At 44.0% G+C, this 19,967-nt stretch overlaps 2 protein-coding genes across 10 annotated transcripts in view; one reads left to right on the top strand and one right to left on the bottom strand.

The window, feature by feature from the left end:
* TTC19 (tetratricopeptide repeat domain 19) overlaps positions 1 to 13,725 on the top strand; it is a 29,851-nt gene extending 16,126 nt beyond the window's left edge. For 6 of the 9 annotated variants that reach the window (XM_070389563.1, XM_070389561.1, XM_070389558.1 and 3 more), the window contains 3 exons: positions 11,230 to 11,384; positions 12,101 to 12,263; positions 12,619 to 13,725. In XM_070389563.1, coding sequence (XP_070245664.1) covers positions 11,230 to 11,384; positions 12,101 to 12,263; positions 12,619 to 12,752 — 452 coding nt within the window. In that variant the 3' untranslated portion in view covers positions 12,753 to 13,725. Of the gene's footprint in view, positions 1 to 11,229; positions 11,385 to 11,986; positions 12,264 to 12,618 lie in introns of those variants that run through there. The other 3 variants (XR_011467962.1, XM_070389564.1, XM_070389565.1) reach the window with 3 other exon arrangements.
* A 775-nt stretch (positions 13,726 to 14,500) lies between these two features.
* The window catches only part of NCOR1 (nuclear receptor corepressor 1), a 114,667-nt gene continuing 109,200 nt past the window's right edge, over positions 14,501 to 19,967 (bottom strand). The window contains 2 exon segments of the mRNA XM_070389549.1: positions 14,501 to 15,879; positions 17,491 to 17,670. Of these exon segments, the coding sequence (XP_070245650.1) occupies positions 15,692 to 15,879; positions 17,491 to 17,670 (368 nt within the window). The 3' untranslated portion in view covers positions 14,501 to 15,691.

Here is a 19,967-nt window from a genome sequence, read left to right as displayed (position 1 = left end):
AAAAAATGTAGTGTATGGGGAAAGCACCTTTTTTCTAGTTGAAAGGAGTCTTGTCAGAGCAAATTAATTTCTCTTGTAAATGTGATTTATCTTTTTCTCAGGAAATACATTCCCTCAGTTTTAAACAAAGCAAATCCATTATCACATTCGTGTGCTTTCAATTGACATGACTAACTTCATCCCAGGAATATATTACTTCAGATCAAAACTTGTTTTCTAATTACAGAGGAAATGCCCTAACAAATTAAGTGAAAACAATATAGTTAGGAGCAGTCTTAATTTTTTACAATACAGAGATTAAATGTAAGTATAGAACACAGGCTGAAATGATACCAAAATCTCTCTGGCTGATAGGCTTCATGGGGGATTTATATTTTATTTGTGTTTTTCTGGATATTTTTCTTTTAAAAATTATTTTCTAATATTACCTGAATAATATAAAAAATCAAAGAATATTACAACTTAATTTAAAAATAGCAATTTCAAAATAAACATCATTTTCTTTGCCCCGCTTGTTCCTAGTCATTTTGAACTCTTAACCAATTTCTTCTGGTATTTTATTTCTAAATAACATAAAATTATTATTTCTTAATTTAGTTTTAGAATCTAGTGGCTTGGAAGTGAGGATTTATCACAGATTTGAGGCGTGCACACTATGAATACAATATAAGCGCGTTAACTGCTGAGCCAAGTAACAGGGCTGTAAATTGTAGTTTCTTCTGTGTACAGCCTTTGTTTTCCTCCAAAGCCAGTAGGTGACTGGATTTGCTAGGTGTTTTTGTTCTTGATTTTTAATTGGAAAATAATTACAATATTGTGCTGGTCTCTGCCGCCCATCAACGTGAATCAGCCACAGGTGTACACATGTGCCCCGCCCCCCAGCCTCCCTCTCACCTCTGTCACCTGTCTTTTATAAATATGGCAAACTCTTCTAACTGGGCTGCTTGCTTTACTCCAGATCCCCTTCCTCTCAGTCTCTCCTGGGGCTGTCGTGTGAGTGAGGGAGTGGAGTATAACACTGTGGGTCCAGTCCAGGCAGGGTGGCCCAGCCTTCCGCTACTGAACATAAGGCAGTGTTCAGAGCTGACTCCTCCGGGTGGTTTTGCAGTGACATTGCAGGTCAGTCAGCACATATCAAGGTTGTTGATGAATACTGCACGATTGCTTTAGAAAGGACTGTATTAATTTACATTTTCTGATTCTGTTAATGTATTGCTTTGTGACTTTGGTCAAATCTCTATTTTTAATCCGCAGAATGGGATTAAGAGTAATATTTTCTCTTGGGACTGTTAAAAGAATTACACGTAAAGCACTTAGGACAGTATGTACTAATGCATACTAGGTACTCAGAAAGTATTAAGCATTATCCTTTTAAAAATAATTTCATTTATTTTCGACCCTGCTGGTTCCTTGTTGCTGCACAGGCTTTTCTCTAGTTTCAGCGAGTGGGTGCTAGCTGCTGTTCGTTGCAGTACACAGGCTTCTCATTGCAGTGGCTTCTCTTGTTGGGGAGCTCGGCTCTAGGCGCGTGGGCCCAATAGCTACAGCTCCTGGGCACCGGAGCACAGGCTTAGTAGTTGCGGCGAATGAGCTTAGTTGCTTTACAGCATGCGGGAGCCCCCGGACCAGGGATCGAACCCATGTCACCCACATTGGCAGACGGACTCTCAACCACTGAACCACGGGGGAAGGGCTCCCATTTGGCTTTTCCCTTAATTTTCACATGAATTTTAGATCATTTTGTCAGGTTCCCAAAGTGCTTTGAGACTGAATTTTAAGATACTAGTTTGGGGAGATTGCCATCTGAATAAGTTAGCATTTGACTACTAACAGAAAAAACAATTCAACTAAATTGAGTTAAATAATGAGGACACGATTATGTGTCTGGCAGTTCAGCCAAGGGCGCTCTTCCCACCGGCCCTCGCTGACATTCTCAGTGCACTGCCTTTCTCCTTGCGCTTTCCTGTGGGTGAAAAGTGACTGTCAGGTCCCAGGAACCTCGCCCAGAAACAGCAGCGTCCAGAGGAAAAGGGAGACTCCTCGGATGTTTCTCTTAGAGGCCAGGTTGTCTCCGCTGGAATCTTTCCCCACCCCGGGGATTTACCGTTACTCCTTTTGGCTGGGGTGGGTCATGTGGCATTTCTAACCCAGTACTTGGCAAACCAAAGGGGATTACCATGACTGGTTAAAACTGGTCAGGATCCATTCCTGACAGGGTTCAGAATCCCTCTTCTTGAATCACATGAGAGAGTGGCTCCTGACATGAATGAATGGCATCCCTGCTGGCAGACGTCACTCTGGGCACGTCCTCCCACTCAGGGCTGCGGGCTGATTTCTTCACAGATTTGATGCTGTTCTGTCACATCTGATTCTCAGTGGACACCTTACTAAACTGTTTGGTTTCAGTTGATATTCACACTATTTCCAGATGCAGAATGAACTATTTGGGAAGTCATAGTTCTACTCCTGTGTCCCTTACCCCCCCCCCTTGTTAAATTTAGTTCATTGGCCATAGTCTCAGAATGTTAAGTAACAGCCGTGCTGGACAACTTTGTCTTAAATCTAATTTGGTGTCAAACTGCATGAGTAGATGTACTGTATCAAGCTTGCTAGTACTGCTGGATAATATTTAATGCTGATATTTTATTTAGACATTTGCATTTATTTTCTCATGTGAAATCCGTAGTTGATTTCCCGAGCTTGTCATCACAGGATTGTATTAATGTAATAAAATGAGTTGGCATGTTCTCTGTGTTTCCTGGAGTAGGTGTGAGGCATTACTCGGAGTGACCTAGTCCTTGGAAATCGTAGGATCTGTGAAACCGTGTGGGTCAGATCTCCTTTAGTTATTTTCTGGCACCCTTTTTTCTTCCTTCCTTGGTTCCTTATGCATTTAAGGTGGTTCTGTTTTCTTGAGTTGCTTTCAGTACCTGGGACAGTAAGTGAACGCATGGATGAAAGAATTTTATAATTTTTTTTTCTGTATTTTCCTGGAAGAAATTTTCTTAGAAATTATATTTATAAAGCATAGCTTAACAATATTCTGTTATGTATTCAAGATCATATTCCTTCCCCAGATTTTCATATTTTAAGTAAAACATTTTTGGAAAGTTGGAGTATTTCTGGTGGCGTATTTGGTTTCATGAATTCTTTGAATTGAGCCAGGTTGGAATTCTGGCTTCTCCACTTAGAACAGCAGTGGGACCTCATCCATGGAAATGACTGGAGAGCCTTCCTCGTGGAGTTGTGAGGGTGAGATGCTCTAGCATTGTGGCCGGGCTCATCAGGGACTATCAGAGAGTTTGTTAACCTGTCAATTAAGTTTAGCTCTTCTTGTTAGGTTTACCCCTCTGAGTTACGAAAGACTTTCCTGACTATACTTGTTTCTTTTTGGTTTTTGTCAGTTTTCTTGACCTTGTCAAAGAGCCAACTTTTGGTTTCATTTTCTAATTTTTTTTGTTTGTTTTCTACCTCATTTGTTTCCATTCTAATCTTTTATATCTCTTCTGCTTGCCATGGGTTTATTTTGCTCTTTTTCTAGTTTCTTAGGTAGAGGATCAGGTTGTTGATTTAAGATTTTTTTTTAATTGCAGGATAATTGCTCTGTAATGTGGTTTCTCCTGTACATCAATCCTAATCACACACACACACACACACACACACACACACACGAGTCTGCTTCCCAAGACCTTTCTTTCTTTTTTAATGTAGCCATTTACAACTAAAAATGTTCCTCTATTATATTAGCTACATCCCATGAATTTTGGTGTGTTGTGTTTTTATTTTCATGTATCTCAAAATATTTTCTAACTTTTCTTGTGATTTCTTTTGAGATCTCTTGGATATTTTGGAGAGTGTTGATTAATCTACATGTATTTCTGTTGATTTTTAGGTTTGTTCCATTATGATCAGAAAACATGCTTTGTATGATTTCAGTCCTTTTACATTTTATCAAGATTTGTTTCATGGCCTGGTACATGGTTTATCCAGGCTTCCCTGGTGGCTCAGTGGTAAAGAATCCTGCTAATGCAGGAGACACGGAAGACAAGAGTTTGTAGATTCCTGGGTTGGGAAGATCCCTTGGAGAAGGGAACGGCAATCCACTCCAGTATTCTTGCCTGGAGAATCCCATGGACAGAAGAGTCCATGGGGTTGCAAAGAGTCGGACATGACTGAGCAGCTAAACAACAGCAACATGGTTTATCTGGGGGTGTTGCGTGTGCATCTGAGAGGAGGCGTACTCTGTAGATGTGTGTCGGCTTTAGTTGGTTTATAGAGTTGTTCAGGCTTCTGTACCCTTGCTGACATTGTGTAGTTGTAGACAATATTTATGTTTTTGTGATTTTTTTCTTTATATATCTATGCTGTTTAGAGTCCCAGATTTTATATACACACACACACACACAGCTTCATTATGAATTATCCTTTCATCAGAAAAGTGATTCTTTTTTGTCCTACTTAAGGTATTTGTCACAAATTTTAGTTTCACATTGTTGACTGTATCTTACTCTTAAAATTTGAGTTATTTTGTTTTCAGTATGTTTTGGGGTTTTTTTGGCTGTGCTGTGTCTTCCTTGCTGTAAGGGCATCTCTCTAGTTGGGAGGCTCTCTTTGGGTACGTGGACTTCTCACTGTGGTGGCTTCTCTTGTGGAGCACTGGCTCCAGGTGCGAGGGGTCAGTAGTTGCAACTCGTGGGCTTTAGAGCGAGTGCTCAGTGGTTGTGACCCATGGACTTAGTTGCCTGTGGCACGTGGGATCTTTCTGGACCAGGGATCGAACCTGTGTTCTCTGAATCTGCAGCCCAATTCTTAACCACCAGGGCTTCCCTCAGTATGTCTTTTGTAGAAGGCTATGTTTGGATCTTTTATTTTTTTTAAGCTGAGTATTGTTGCCTTGTGATAATAAAACCTACTTAAATCTAGAATTGAAAGTGGTATTTGGTCTAAATTTTTGCACTAAAAGCTTTCCATTTTTGTTATTTCTTGTGTTTTCAAGTCCCTCTTAAAGGGTTGTTTTCCTCACTAAATGTCCTTTTATATTTTGGAAGGAAGGCACATAATACGGTTCTCAGTTCTGTTAAGAGCAACCTAAAATTTCTTCAAGATGTATTTGACTCAGAAAAAAATTTTTTATTTTCAGTTTCCTGTGTAAGATGAGATGACTACAGGGTAATAAATCTGCTACTTTTCCCTAGTTCTCTGCGATCTGGAATTTTGCACCTGGTGGGATTTTTCTGCAGAGAATGCGGAAGCCAACTTGTTCACCTTCTTTTGTAAATAACCTGTTTTCTCCTGCCTGGTTACTTTGTAGGCATTGGAAGCTCTTTAGCATAATAAGGTTAGGGGTTGGTCTCTCTGAATTCTGCCTGGTCTTTGGTGAACCTTTCTGGGTTTTTGGGGACGTGCTGGGTCTCATTGCTGCGTGTGGGCTCTAGCTCGTTGCTGTGGGCAGGGGCTACTCAGTAGTTGTGGTGCTCAGGCTTCTCTTGTACATGGGCTCCAAGTTGGCCTGAGGCATGTGGGATCTTAGTTCCCAGACCAGGGATGGAACTCGGGTCCCCTGCATCAGCAGGTGGATTCCTATCCTCTGGACCACCAGGATAGTCCTGGCCTCCCTCTTTTCTTGTTCTATAGTATATAAATATATTGTCTCCTCTTTTCCACTGTGTATTCTGTATTACTGACTTATCCAGAAAAGTCAGTACTATATCTTTCTTCTTAAAGATTTTACACAAAAATAGTGGAAACTTTAATAGATACCTGTATGCTTTCAAACCCTTAGCTTTGGCAAGTCTTAGGTATTATTCGTTCGGGTTTTTCATCCCATCTTACAGAAAAGCCTGAACAAACCTTTCGGCCAGCCCAGTATTTTACCTGGTCTGGGGAAGTTTAAAACCCTTGGTACTTCTGCTTGATGTAACTGTAATCCTGGATTTGGTTTTGGTGTTTATGAGTCTTCTGCCTGTTTATACTTGTATACATCAGTAAACTATGGGACTAAAATGTTTTTAAACTTTATATGAACAGTGTCTTACTGTACCATTGTTTCTGCAGTTTATTTCTTCACTCATCATATTGCTGAGCTTTTATCCACGTTGATACTTAAAATATTTTTCGCACAAAGGCCCTATTTGCTTGTCAGGCTGCATGTCTGTTCAGAAGAGGTGACTTCCCGTGATTGTTCCTGGGTCGGGGCGGCGGGGGGTTCGCCTTTTTTCCATCCTCCAGAGGAGAGATGCAGGCTAGTGGAGGCCCTGATCCTCCGCTGTGGACATGTGCTCACTTCGCCCGTCGGTGGACATGGAGGTCCTGCCTCTCTTGCTGTGGGAGTAATGCTGGGACCTGCGTCTCTGTGGACACGCCAGGCTGTTCCCCAGGGGCGTACCGAGGAGTGGGACTGCTGGCCTGCCACACTAGACATTACCGAACACTTAGCAGTGTGCTTTTACCGCTTTATATTTTTGTCGGCGATGTGTTGGCGTTCTTATTGTGCTATATTTCATTTTAAAATTTTTCCCTTATTTTTTGAAGGGTGTTTTTCTTTTCTTCCTCAATGATTTGTAAATAATTCTTAATATATTTAAGCATCTTTTTTTTTTTTTTCCCGAGCATCTATTTTGTTGGTTACATTCTCTCTTTGTGGTCTTGTCTTTTCACTTTAGGGCATTTGACAGATTAGAGAATCTTTTGGTATTTTCCTTTATGGTTTGTGCTTTCCGAGTCTTGTTTAATAAAAGCCTCCACTTTCTAAGGTCAGAAAAATAGTCTCTTGTAAAGACTTGGCTTCTACCCGGCACCTTAGGGTGATAGTTTGGTTGTTATAGCTGGGGTCGGAGGGGAGGTGGACATCTAATGGGTATCTGACTAAATTTAAGTTAAACACTGTAATTCACAGAAATTATCTGTCAAAATATCAATAGCCAAAAGTGACACTGTTTGGAAACCATGATCTCCACACATCGCTTTGACAGTGGTTAGGTGTCCAGATACCTGCAAAATGACTGAAAAATTAGAGAATGCTGGTGTGTCATGATGGGGTCGTGTGTACGGACCTCAGAGGTAAATTTTGCCATTTTTCTTTTTATCTTTTCCTAATGGAGCTTCATAATAATTCTTTGATACTCCATCAACCAGGAATCAACAATAATCCAGAGGAAACCAGTTAACATGCTAATAATAATCCACAAGTAAATAAGTACTTGGTTCTTTTCCACTGAGTCTTTCATTACCTGGAATTTGTTTTTACTGTGGTGTAAGACAATGCTGTTATGTCTTCCTCCCCCAGACTGGGTTTTAACTTAGGGCTGCTTTATTAGTGAGTCCCTTTCTCGCTGGTGTGTAATGACACCTCTATGTTGAGCTTCCAGAGATTCACGTCCTGCTCCTGTGACTTCTGTAGGTAAAATTAATGTTTGGTGTCATCATACCTCCCGTGTATAGTTCATACCTTCTTTTTTCTCTTTCGTTCATTCAACCAGTCAGGAAACACTGGGATGCACGTTAGATATAGCTGTAAGTAACACCTGGTCAGTTTCTAGTGGAGGAAAAACAGCAAACATCCACTGAAGTTGTTGCATATCTGAAGATGGCTGAAGAATGGGGATGTAAGCTGAGGGATGAGGGCCAGAGGGGCCGGCGCAGGGCTCGTAGGTGGAGCCCCTGACCTCTGAGGAAGAGTTCCAGCTGGGGTCACTCAGTTATCTTCAGGGGAGGCCTCCTCTTACCATCCTCTTGATTCCCACCTGAGCTGTCTCCATGTTTACGTACTCGGGTTACAGACTCTTCAGCGGCTTTGAGAAATGAGTCTCTGGCCTGGCTTTGTTCTTCCAGACTCTCAGGTCCGAGCCTGGGGAAGGGATGACTTGGATTTAGACATCAAATCAAGCATGGTGGGGTGGGGGGTGTCTGTGATGGGTTTCCATGTGGTCCCTGTCCCCCTGTAGCCTCTGGGGTCATCCTAGCTTTATAGGGAGTTCAGATCTACTTCTGTGTCTTGTGTGAGATGAAGAACCCAATTCTGGATTCAGAGACACCCAGGCCACCACACAACCAGCCAGAACTGGGCCCTGTTTCGTGTTCTCCCCTTTGGGTTTTAGCTCCTTTGTAATTGCTGGCCCTCAGGATTTCCTTCTCTCAGGAGGTCAGCTGTGCAAGTAAAAAGGTATGTGTTATGATTTATCTAATATTTGAAGCAGAAGGGTTTTCAGATTATCTGTCATGTTACTGGAACCAAAACTCCTTCCACTGCCACCATTAGTGGTCTCGGAAAGCACCAGGGTCATTAGTCAGGTGATGAGATGCAGCCTGGCATGTCAAGGACGTTCCTGGAGCATGAGCAGCAAATGCCTTTAGCTTCAAAGACCCTGTAGCCTCTCCCAGATTATTATTGCTGGGTACCTGTGCTTGAGTTCTCCCAAATCACTGATGGAGACTCTGCATTTATGCAAGCCTGATTTGGTGCAGATAGAGTACACCGAGTCATTCTCAGCATTCCTGGAATAAAAGCTGCTTGGTGCATTTATCCTTAGTGCATTTGAAAATTCAGGTTGCTTGTATTTTGACTAAAGATTTCTGTGGTGAATCTTTTTCATAGACTGATTTTAGGTTGCCTCATCTTTTTCTCCTAGGAATGATTTGTGATAAAGAATTACTTATAATTAAAGTCTGAAGAGATAAATACACTTCCCTCCCCTCAGATCTGAATAGCCTTTGGGGGTGGCGGTTTCTCTGCTGTCAGTAGGTTTCTTTGGTGTGTGACTTCTAGTGGTGTTTGTTTATATTGGTATTTCAAAGCAGCATGTTTTAATTGTTATTAGAAAAAGGAACTCTGGTACTTTACTGAGGTATGAACTTAGCAGTGTGCTGATGGTCTCACTATGGAGTCTTTATTTCTCCCTTTGTCCTATATTTAGAGATATATGTTAAAAATTTTATGTTACTATGATTAGAATGTACTGTGAATTTAAAATGTATTTTCTTAATAATGAAATATTAACAGCTAAAATTTACCTCATCAGTTAATTCCTTCTAAAAAGCTTTATCTTTTCTGCCATTCTAGTTTAATTACCGTTACTGGTATCAGGGGTAATAATTTTCCACTAGAATTACTTGTCACCTCATTCTTATATTTTTGAGTTACAGTATTGAACATATATTCTAATTTTAAAGTATACAGAGTATACTTTTTTTAATGTAGAAATATTTAGAGAGAAGTAGCACATGTTTCAGTAATGAGTCAGCAGTCATTCTTGAAACAGTTTTCAGAACTGGAATAACGTAGACGTTATTTTGTGATGGTTTCGATATGTGGTAAACATCTTTGTCTTGTTCTCCAGGAGTGCAGATCTTAGTGTCTGCAGGTGTTGTGACTCTTCAGCCTCCTGGGACCTGTGTCAGTACCTGGGGGGCACAGAGCTTCTCTGCCTGGGCCTTTCTCCACGCTGTTATCCCCCAATAGTGTGGATCTTAAACTGCTAATTTTACAAGCTTTTTGCTCAGCATTTAAAGAGTGTTCCTAGTGAGATCTATTTTTATTGCTTCAGCATTTCCTTTTAATACAGAAAAATGGTATCTTAAGTGATATTTATTTGGTGCCATCTTATGTTTTGCTTTTTTATATTAGTTATATTTATCCATGAATTTTTATGTGCTTTTTGTTTAAAAATAATTTAAAATTTGTAAGGTGATCTATTTAAAACTTGGTTTGGTTTTTATCATTTGCCTTTTATATAATTAGAAGAACTTTGGGTTTTTACTAGAAGCAAAGTTTTATTTTCACTTTTACCTTCTGAGATTATTTTTATAGATTATTTGTATTGTTTTATTTAAACTATCCCCTCAGTAACTGATCATAGGGTTATTTGGCAACATCGTCATCTTTAAAGTCTATGCACCATTTAAACTTGGAAGATAGGGAAGGAGTTGTATTCAGTGTGGTGATCCCTTTGTTGGTAAACAGACCCGTCTGCACCCCTTCACGTGGGCATCCAGTAATCGTGCTCTGTGAGGTTATCCGAGGGAACCTCTGAGTCCTTCATGTGAACATTCCCCTCCGCCAAAGCTGTCTGCACAGTGTCCTTTCCGCTGGCTCACCACCACTTGCGTGCTGTTTGTGTCGTGGCTCCAAGGCCTTTACTTGGCCGACTGCTGTTAGCTGCTGGTACCCAGCCCTGCTGTCTGGCTCTTTTTTTCCAGATATGGTACGTTGGAAGCTGCCATACATTGCAGCCTTTATTACTGTTCTTCAAAAAACAGATTAGCTGTTCTTTAAATTGGGTTATGATGCTCCATCCCAGGATTCTGAGTGTTCTCTGGTTCCTTTGTGTGCTGTTTTCATACCAGAAAATTTTATTGGCCCTAGGCTTTTTGTTGTTGTTCTAGGAGTTTATCTTCACCTGGTTCATGCTAGATAATACTAGTTTCAAACTAAAAATAATACTCAATCTTAAAAGGTATGGAAAAGTTCATTACTTATGTTACAATAATTGTGACTTACAAGAAATATCTATTTGGTCATTCAGATGATGAAAATGTCTCATACATTATTGGTCTTTGTTCATCATAGTTCCTGCCTCAGAACTCCCCATATCCTTTACATTTTCCCGAGTGTGGAGTATGATTTAGCTTATTGTTAAAGCACAGGGGCTGGTTGCCAGTGGAGCCAACCATGTGGTTGGAGGGTTGGAGCCTTCAGTCTTACCCCTGACTGGGATGGAAGGTGACTCAGCTGCCAGCGCTTTAATAAAGGCGCCACCATCAACACCCCAGGGGATGGGGCCTGGGGCTCTTGTGGAGGGCACAGGGACAGTGGCACCTGGAGAGGGCAGGAAGCCCCTCCCCCACACCTCACCTGTTCCTGAGTTGTATCCTTATAAAAACAGGTGATCTGTGAGCCACCCTAGCAAACTGATTGAACCTGAGGGGAGGAGTCCTGGGAACCTCTCATCTCCAGGTGACACCCTGGACCGGTGTCTGGAGTGGGGTGGGGGCTTACCTGGGGACTCTGGGTAGGTGGTGTCAGGGGAGTTGAATTCTTGGATACACCTACTTGTTGGTTTGGCAAATCCCCCTTCCCCACACAAACTTGGGTCCAAGAGCCAGTGTAGATGTTAATCACCTTGTGTAAAAGGATAGGTCAGGAGGACTGGTTTAGTGACTGTGTTCAGAGCACTTGCCCCGCCTTCTGGTTGTTGCTCGTTGCACCCAGCACTGCTCGCGTTTCCTTCTCAGCCGATGACAAGGCCAACACACAGCTCCTTCTGGGCATGTGTCTGGACACCTACGCGCGCTACCTGCTCTTCTCCCAGCAGCCATCTCAGGCACAGAGGATGTATGAAAAAGCTCTGCGGATTTCTGAGGAAATACTTGGAGAAAGACACCCACAGGTAAGGGGGGGCGTCTAAAAACAGGAGGCGTCTAAGACGAAGATTTCAGAATCCAGAATAGGAAATGTGGACAGACCCTCAGCAGAAGGCCCTGTTGCATCCACTCCCCCCACCCTCCGTTTTAGGAAGGGTTTGAGGCTGCCAGGGAGGTACTGGATCTGCCCAGAGGTCTCCGTGCGCACTGGTTTGCCATAGGACGGGTCACATCCTGTCACTACTTTTTGCTATGTTTATTTGCTGCTGCTTTTTTGACAAATTAATAAGTAATATTCATCCTGCTACCTAGTTTCCAGGTTTGTATCATTTTCCAGAGGGTCAGATTGCTGCTGTGCAGTGTGAATGATAAATGCACCTGACTTACAGAGGCAGACACCTGCCCCCAAGGGGCGCCGCTAGAAAAGACAGCCCTTCAGGGCATCCACAGAACACCAGACACTAGGGCTATGGAAAGTGAAGAGTTGCTCAGTCACGTCTGACTCTTTGCAAACCCCATAGACAAGTCTATGGAATTCTTCAGGCCAGAATACTAGAGTGGGATGCCATTCCCTTCTCCAGGGGATCTTCCCACCCAGGGATTGAACCCCAGGTCTCCTGCACTGCAGGTGGATTCTTTACCAGCTGAGCCACCAGGGAAGCCCAAGAATACTGGCATGGGTAGCTGTTGTCTTCTCCAGCGAATCTTCATTTGCAAGCAGCAGCTGTTTTCTCCCGTGTAGACCATCGTGCTGCTGAATGACCTGGCCACTACCCTGGACACACAGGGCCGCACTGACGAGGCCTGTGTTCACGCACAGAGGGCATCAGACCTGGCGAGGCAGGTGGAACACCCTGAACTGCATGTGCTGCTCAGCAATCTGGCTGCAGTCCTGACGCGCAGAGGTGCGGGGTGCCCATCAGTGGGTCAGGAACTTGGGTGGTGGGCTGAGGGTGGGCAGTGAGGCCATGGTCCCTTGTTTCTGGAGTGCTCTGCAGGCTCCTTGTTGGCATGTGGACAGCTCGATGTGTCCTCACGAAGCTCTGCCCTCTGCTCAGAAACCTGCAGGGACAGGTCCCTTACCCGAACCTCTATCAGGGAAGGGCTCCCCTGAGGTCCCGGTGTCCCATGGTCATAGCTTGTCTCACACCAGGTCTCACACCGTGAACTAGAGCTGTCCTATCGCACGTGCTTTCTCTTCAGAACATTTCAGAATCACGATGAAACATGCATTTTCTCCCTTCTCTCGGGCTGTTCCAGAACTGTACGCACAAGCAGAAGAGACCTATAGGGAAGCACTGAGGCAAGCGGAGCTGAAGAGAGACGAGGCTTCTGTGCAGCACATCAGGGAAGAGCTGGCCGAGCTGGCAAGAAAAAGCAGACCTTTGTCATGACTACTGATACCTCTGTTCCAGTCCTGGCGGCTCCCAGTCAGTGGCTTAAATTCTCTCTCTGTGACATGCACGTCCCCTCAACTAAGCCTCGGTGGAGGACGAGCTGTGCTGTTTGTTTTGGACACCCCCCACCCCCCCTCCCCTGACTGTTTCTAAGGACCGTTGTCAGGCGGTGCTCTGTTTTAATGGATGGTTGGGGAGGTGCTGAACCGTGCCAGGATAAGAGGGGCCAGTGTTCGTCTGGCGTGGGGGCATCTCTACTATAAGGTTTTGGTTCATTGATTTGCTGCTATGTCTTATTTTATCAAGACCTGGCAGAACAGAGCTACCAATCTCATGATGGTGAGTTGCTTTCTCTTATTCTCTATCTCATGATGACCACTGTGGGATTTAATGCATAAAAGAGTAGTATCTTGGTTGCTACAAAGCATTAGACATGAAGCTTTAAAGTGGGAATCAGGCACTTGGAAGTAGTAGCGTGCCCTTTATTTAGATTATACATAAAAGTGGACTGCGTGTTGTTGTACGTATCTGGTTGTAGACCACTGTGAAAAAAAGAAGAAAAGGAATGACAATTCCTACGGTCCCTCCCCTCTGAGCATGCACCCCTCTGGACCAAGTCACAGGGCAGAGCTGTCTGAGGGCTGCCAAGTCCCCTGACTCAGAGGGGAACCCTGGGGGTATTGTACTGACAGACAGTAATGGGGCCATAGAGGAAGCACTGCCTGGACCCCAGCCCTAGCTCTCAGTCTGAATTTTGCTTCTCAGTCTCCCCGTGGGGGTCTTTGGACTCTTTCAGCCCTGGGAGAAGGTCAGTGTGGCCTAACCTGGATGGTGTGTCGAGAGCTTTGTCCCTGCCTTGGGGCAGTCCTGCAGTCCCTCTGGTGTGGGGGTGGGGAGGATGAACTAGTGCCTTTGGCTCCTGTGTACACGAGGAGGATCCATTCCTAATAAACCAGGAGATGCCACAACAGTATTGTATGTATTCAATACTGAAGTCTTTTGAGTTTCTCATAAAAAGTCATTGACTCTTTAGAATTAAAAATACAGGAATTAGGCTCAAATCAGAATCTTCTATTAGAATAATCTTCTATTTTGCTGATGTAAGCATCTTCTCATTGTCTCACCAGGTTAATTCCTTTAATCAAGTTTCAGTGCAGCCTGGTTGTAACTACTCACCTTGAGCATCTATGTGCGTTTACCTTTTCACAGCTGCATGAGTTGCTGAAAGGGAGGTATTCTTTACTTCGCATGTTTTACTGAGGAATTTCTCCCCCTCAGTGACACGGTCGAGTTTGCAGAGAGCCTGTCTGTACAGTTCCCTGCACTGAGGCCCCAGAGCAAGGAGGACTAACCACCGACTGGGCTGAATGAAGTCAGAGGCCAGCTGCCCAGGCAGTGGTGCCCTGACCACCCCACCCGAAGCTTATTTTGAGCTCACTTACATGTGGGTGCAGCCACAGGCCTCAAGAGGTGTTAGCTAGCATTCCTGTCCTTCTTGCTTTTTTAAAACATGGGCAAAATTCTGAACCTGCGTCCACACCTATTAAACAGGGACTAGATGCCAAGGGATGGGAGGGTCTCAGTCACTACAAAGGAGGCTTGAGGACTAATGTTGAAAAACTCAGGTCTAGTTTGGAGTCTGTAAAGTCCTAGGGTTTATCATCTTGAGAGATCTCTTTCCTTTCTAAACACCTCCCCAAACCATTAGCATCCATGCGCTGCAGAAGGATGCGCCAGTGCTATGCTTGAGTGTATGAAAAGAATTTAATTCAACAAGCAGTTACTAATGAAGATTAAGACTGGTCCTCCAGTACCAGTCTTTTAAATTATTTGCTCCTTGAGATTCAGTGAAATGAAAACATTTGATGACAAACACTTGCCCACAAGGAATCGAAGTGAAAGTATAAGCACGAGGCAGCATGCAGCGGAAGGGCCGTCTGCTTCTCCTAAGCCCAGGAGAGCCGAGACACACAGCCGAGAGGCTCCATACCGGGTGTCACCTTCCAGCTCGGCCAGTGACACATCAGCTAACCTGAGACACCAAAGCCTTCAGTCACAATCATCTACTATAGCTATGGACAGGTGGACAGGGCAGTCAGATTTATTTCCAAACCAAAAGCTTTGCTGCATCAAATGCAGGCAAATACCCAAGGTGGGTTAATTACCAGTGTGCGTAACAGGGAGGTACGTACACCTCAAATAAGCCTTTAAAATGTTAGAAACTGAACTAGAACAATATCCATGCAGTACTGTTTTCGGTGCTTCTAATTTAAAAAAAAAAGCCTGCCCTGGAAATTTACAATATGGCAGAATTGTTTCTCCCTTAAACCCTAATACGTTAATGTACAGATTTTATGGCAGCGTCTGTTAAAAATCTAAACATCTCCACAAGATTTTAAACATCACCGGGAATCTGAGCTTAGGAGGAGACAAAATTGGATAAAAGTACAGTGCCCCTGACAGCCAACACCATGGAACTGGGCTGTATGACGTTGTTTGGAAGGCAAGGGTTAAAAAGGTAGACAAGAGATTTCTTAAAAATCACCCCCAAGTTGATGTGCTGATTGAACATAAGTACACCAGATACTACAGCGCGGGGAACACTGCAAAAAAGGTCCTCTATTTACAGAGTGATTAGAGACATCATGGTTTCTTTACAAACAGATGTAAGAACAGGAATTATCCACTTTTTAAAAACTCTACATGTCGACCCTCCACTATTACTATAATCCACAGAACTGCCTGTATCAAGGCAGAGTTCTCCAAACCTCATTTGACCCCAAAATGAATCTCCATTGTCTCTTTACCGTCCATGGTCCAGGCTCTCCAGAAAGGTCTCTGGGCATAAATCCTAGGCGGGCAGGCATCAGGCCTGCAGTTAGAAAGGAAGCCACCAGAAACTGGAGCCCCCCCACCCTGGGACCCCTGCCCACAGGTCAGTCGTCGCTGTCAGACAGCGTCTCGTACTGTGCGGACAGCAGCGGGGCTGGCTCCCGCTCCCAGATCCTGCTCGGCTGGTGTGGGGCAGCTGGGTTGGCCGAGGTGGGAGTGCAGGCGACGGGCGCGGGGGGCGTGCTGCTGAGCATCCGCATGGTCAGGGGGTTGTAGGGGAACTGTGTCGAGCCTGTGGAGAGAGGTGAGCACATCTGAGCGGGGCACAGGGTCAGGGCAGAACAGACCTCCCTGCTGTGCCGTTCCCAAGCAACCAACCATCCAGAAGGACCACAAAGCCAGTGAGTACTCAAGGCTGGGCTGCTGCTGAATCCAAGTGGAACTCCTGGATTTTTGGCTCAAACACAGGAGGAAGCAGGAAGTTTGGGGACAAGGGCCCAGCTCGTCAGGGGCAGACAGACCCAGGGACAGGCTTCAGAGGGGGACACACACAAGCCTCACAATAGCACCACACCTCCTGCCAATGCCTAGACCGTGTCATTGTCTCCAGGAAGCCACCTACAATCTAAGAAATGCTAAAACCAGAGCACATACCACAGCATCAGAGACAAAAAAAAGGAGTCATTGGCCTAGGAAGTTTTCAAACCAGTAAGCCCCCACTCTGCATGTGGTGGGAAAAACTATAAAGTGATTAAGTATACCTTAAATTAGGTTTTATAATACCAATAAGAAATTTGAATTGTGCCCTCCTTTAACTAGATTTTTTCATTGCTCTATTTGTGGAGTTAATTCCTCTGAAAAGCACAGATGAAACTCTAAAATCCACAGCAACTATCCCAGTTTTACTTTAAAAAATTGTTCATTTTCAAGATGACCGTTATAGTGGAAGTGTTCATTACTCAGTCATGTCCGACTCTTTGTGACCCCATGGACTATAGCCCACCAGTCTCTGTCCATGGTATTCTCCAGGCAAGAATACTGGTGTAGGTAACCATTCCCTTCTCCAAGGGACATTCCCCACCCAGAGATCGGAAAACCTGAGTTTCCTGCATTGTAGGCAGGTTCTTCACAGTCTGAGCTACCGGGGAAGCCCACCATCATTATCATGGTTATTCGTAATTTTTAAAAGGTTACAAAATGGGGACTTGCCTGGTGGACCAGTGGTTTAAGAACCTGCTTCCAATGCAGGGGACTCAGGTTTGATCCCTGGTCAGGGAGCGAAGATGCCATAGGTCAACCAAGTATGTGCAGCCCAACTGCTGAGAGCAGGCAACAGCTAGACAAGCTGCTATACCGCAATAGGAAGCCCTGCACTGCAGCAATGAGAGGAGTCCAAGCACCACAACCAGGACCCAGTGCAGCCAAAGAGAAACAAAGCTTGTAAGTAGTCATAAAAGGGCAAACGTTAAAAATATCCTAGAGTTTTGTTTTTGTCTGTAAAGACAGCCTACAGAGGGGTGCCAGCTTTCTTCCGTGTTTGGCTTCAGTTCCCATTAGCTCCTAAGAACTTTCTCCGAGGACATCTGTGCAGAAGGTGTGGGAGAGCTGAAGCCACAGGCCCCAGCCACGCACCTGCGTCAGGTGCCACTGCCGGGTCTCCACAGGTGCAAGGGGCCTGAGGGCAGCTGTGCTCACAGCTCTTCTTCTCTGCTGGTAATCAAATTTGCATTCTTAAAATTTTTTAGATTGTGTAAATTCAGTTTCTGTTAAGAACAGTGGAACCCTTTAACCATACCATAATGGAAAGCATTTTCCTAACAGAGCATCTGATTTTAGGAGCATCACTAACCAAGGCCCTGACGTCAGCTGCATGCAGACCTGCACTCTGGCAGCAGCCCCTCACCTGTCGAGGAAGGTCTGTCCTCCCAGGCCCAGCCCGGCGTTTGCCTGTGGTAGTCCCCTTCTGAGTGCACAGAGGAGACCGATGAGGGCCGCTCCGCTCCCAGGTAGCCCTGCCCCGGGACAGGTGATTTCGATTTCCTGCTGTTAGCCTTGCCGAGCAGCTTTGGTTTACAAACTCCTCCTGAAAGTGGAATAAATTGTCATTAATGACACATAGTAGTCACAGTCACAAACTGAAAGTGCACCCCAGTGCTGCTGACCATCTGCTGCAAGAGAAAGCAGGGTGGGAGCATGAAGAATCCAGACCCTGGTAACACGAGAAAGAGCCAGAACTCACTCACAGCAACTAAATTCAAAGGGGCAATGTCCGTCCTCATGCCATAAACAGGTAACCAAGAAACTAACATTTCTGAAACATCATTTCTTTCTTGGCCTTGGAGCACAAAACTGCTAAGAAAATGAAAACTGTTTGACAAAAATCTTAAATCCTCACTATCTCTGCCCTCATCAATCTACAGAAGAGTGAAGAGAGGAAGGAGAAAATCTGCACAAGAGAAGCCCCTTCAAGCTGTTGGACATCAGCTGGGCTGGGCAAGTCAAGGAAGCCCTTTCTGCTTCTCCAGGCTGTTTAGTTGGTTTGCAGGCCTGGGAAGCCCCAACTGGGCGCTCACACAGAACATTAAAAGGATCTCAGAAGAGATCAGAGCCCAGGTCAGCAGCCCCAGCAGAATGGTTTCACCCTGCCCCCAATCCTTGGGGTACAGAAAAAAGGGAGAAAAAGCATTTTCTACCACTCTGTCTGGAGAGAGAAGAAATGCAAGTCCTTGGTGATAAAGAGGACGATATAACACAACAGAAAATGGGGGTTGGGTGTACTTCAAACACTGGGGAAAACTTGACAATACATGATGGCCATTTACAAAAGAAGCTCAAAGAAGAGATCACCAAAATGAATGAGGCTTATGAAAAGGCTTATTAGGAAGTCAAGCCATGAAGGAAAAGGAGACACTGGTGCAAAGGAAAAATTTGAGAGTGAAAGCAACAGAAAAAGGATCAAGATGATTAAAACAATGAGAAGGTAACAGAGTACAAAGACTATCCAGCAAAAAGGCAACTTTCTCAAATGGGAGAAAATAACTAAGGAACATGTGATAGAATTTTTTCCCCTGTACACAGAAACTGGGAAGGTACACATACCCTCTGGTGATCAGGGAATTGACACAGGCTGAAGAACACTAACACACTGATGGTACTTACTGAAGTTGAGGAAAAAAGGATTCTTTGGGCAGATAAATGTCATCACTAAAAAAAAGGGGAGGTGGTGGCGGAATCTAGTCTTACTTCTTACACAACAATGAACACCAGAAGAAATACAACCATGTTTACAGGAGGTTTTGAGAAAAGTATGTGTCTTAATAGTAGGTTGGTGCAAATGTAATTGCAGCTTCAGACCGTGAATTTTAAATCATTATAACTAAGCTCAAACAGATCTTTATTAATTAAAATAGGAACCCTTACAATCAATACATTTTTGCCATTGAGAAGTAAGTTTATTTCTGTAGCGTAAAAATCTGTACTTTGTGATTCAATGAACTCTTGGAAAGCATTTTCTGCATCTTGCTGGTTGTGGAAGCCTTTTCCCTGCAAAAAGTTATCAGGATGCTTGAAGAAGTGGTAGTCAGTGGGCGAGAGGTCGGGCAAATATGCAGATGAGACAAAACTTCATAGCCCAGTTCACACGTCACAGAACCAACGCTTCAGAAGCTGAACAGTCAGGCTTCGTGCAGAATCAGGCTCTGTTTACCATTGCCAGTTGCAGGTGCTGCAGTTGCAGGTGCATCTCATCGATTTTCTGAGCGTACTTCTCAAATGTAATGGTTTCACCGGAACTCAAAGCTGTAGTGGATAAGACGGACAGCAGACCATCAGTGACCAGGACCTTTTTTTGGGTGCAAGTTTGGCTTTGGGAAGTGCTTTTGGAGCTGCTTCTTCCAACCACTTAGCTGGTTGTTACTGGCTGTCATATAAAACCCACTTTTCATGTCACAATCCAAGAAATGGTTCATTGTTGTATCGAATAAGAGAAGACAACACTTTAAAACAATTTTTTTGCAGCTCCTATGGCACCCACTTATCCAGCATTTTCACTTTTCTAATTTGCTTCAAATAGATGTAGAATGGTCAACACTGAGTTCTTTGGCAACTCCTTGTGTGCTTGTGAGAGGATTAGCTTTGATGATGGCTCTCACTTGGTTGTTGTCAATTTGGGGTGGCTGGCCACGATGTTCTTTATCTTGAAGGCTCTCATCTCCTTTGCAAAACTTCTTGAACCACCACTTATACTGTATATTCATTAGCAGTTCCTGGGCCAAATTCATTGTTGTGAGTTGTCTCCACTGCTTTATGACCCATTTTGAACTCGAATAAGAAAATCGCTTGAATTTGCTTTTTGTCTAACACCATTTCCATAGTCTAAAA

Source organism: Bos mutus, chromosome 19 (genome assembly GCF_027580195.1).
Source record: "Bos mutus isolate GX-2022 chromosome 19, NWIPB_WYAK_1.1, whole genome shotgun sequence".
Taxonomy (NCBI): Eukaryota; Metazoa; Chordata; class Mammalia; order Artiodactyla; family Bovidae; genus Bos; species Bos mutus.
This window is presented reverse-complemented; position numbering and strand designations above follow the sequence as displayed.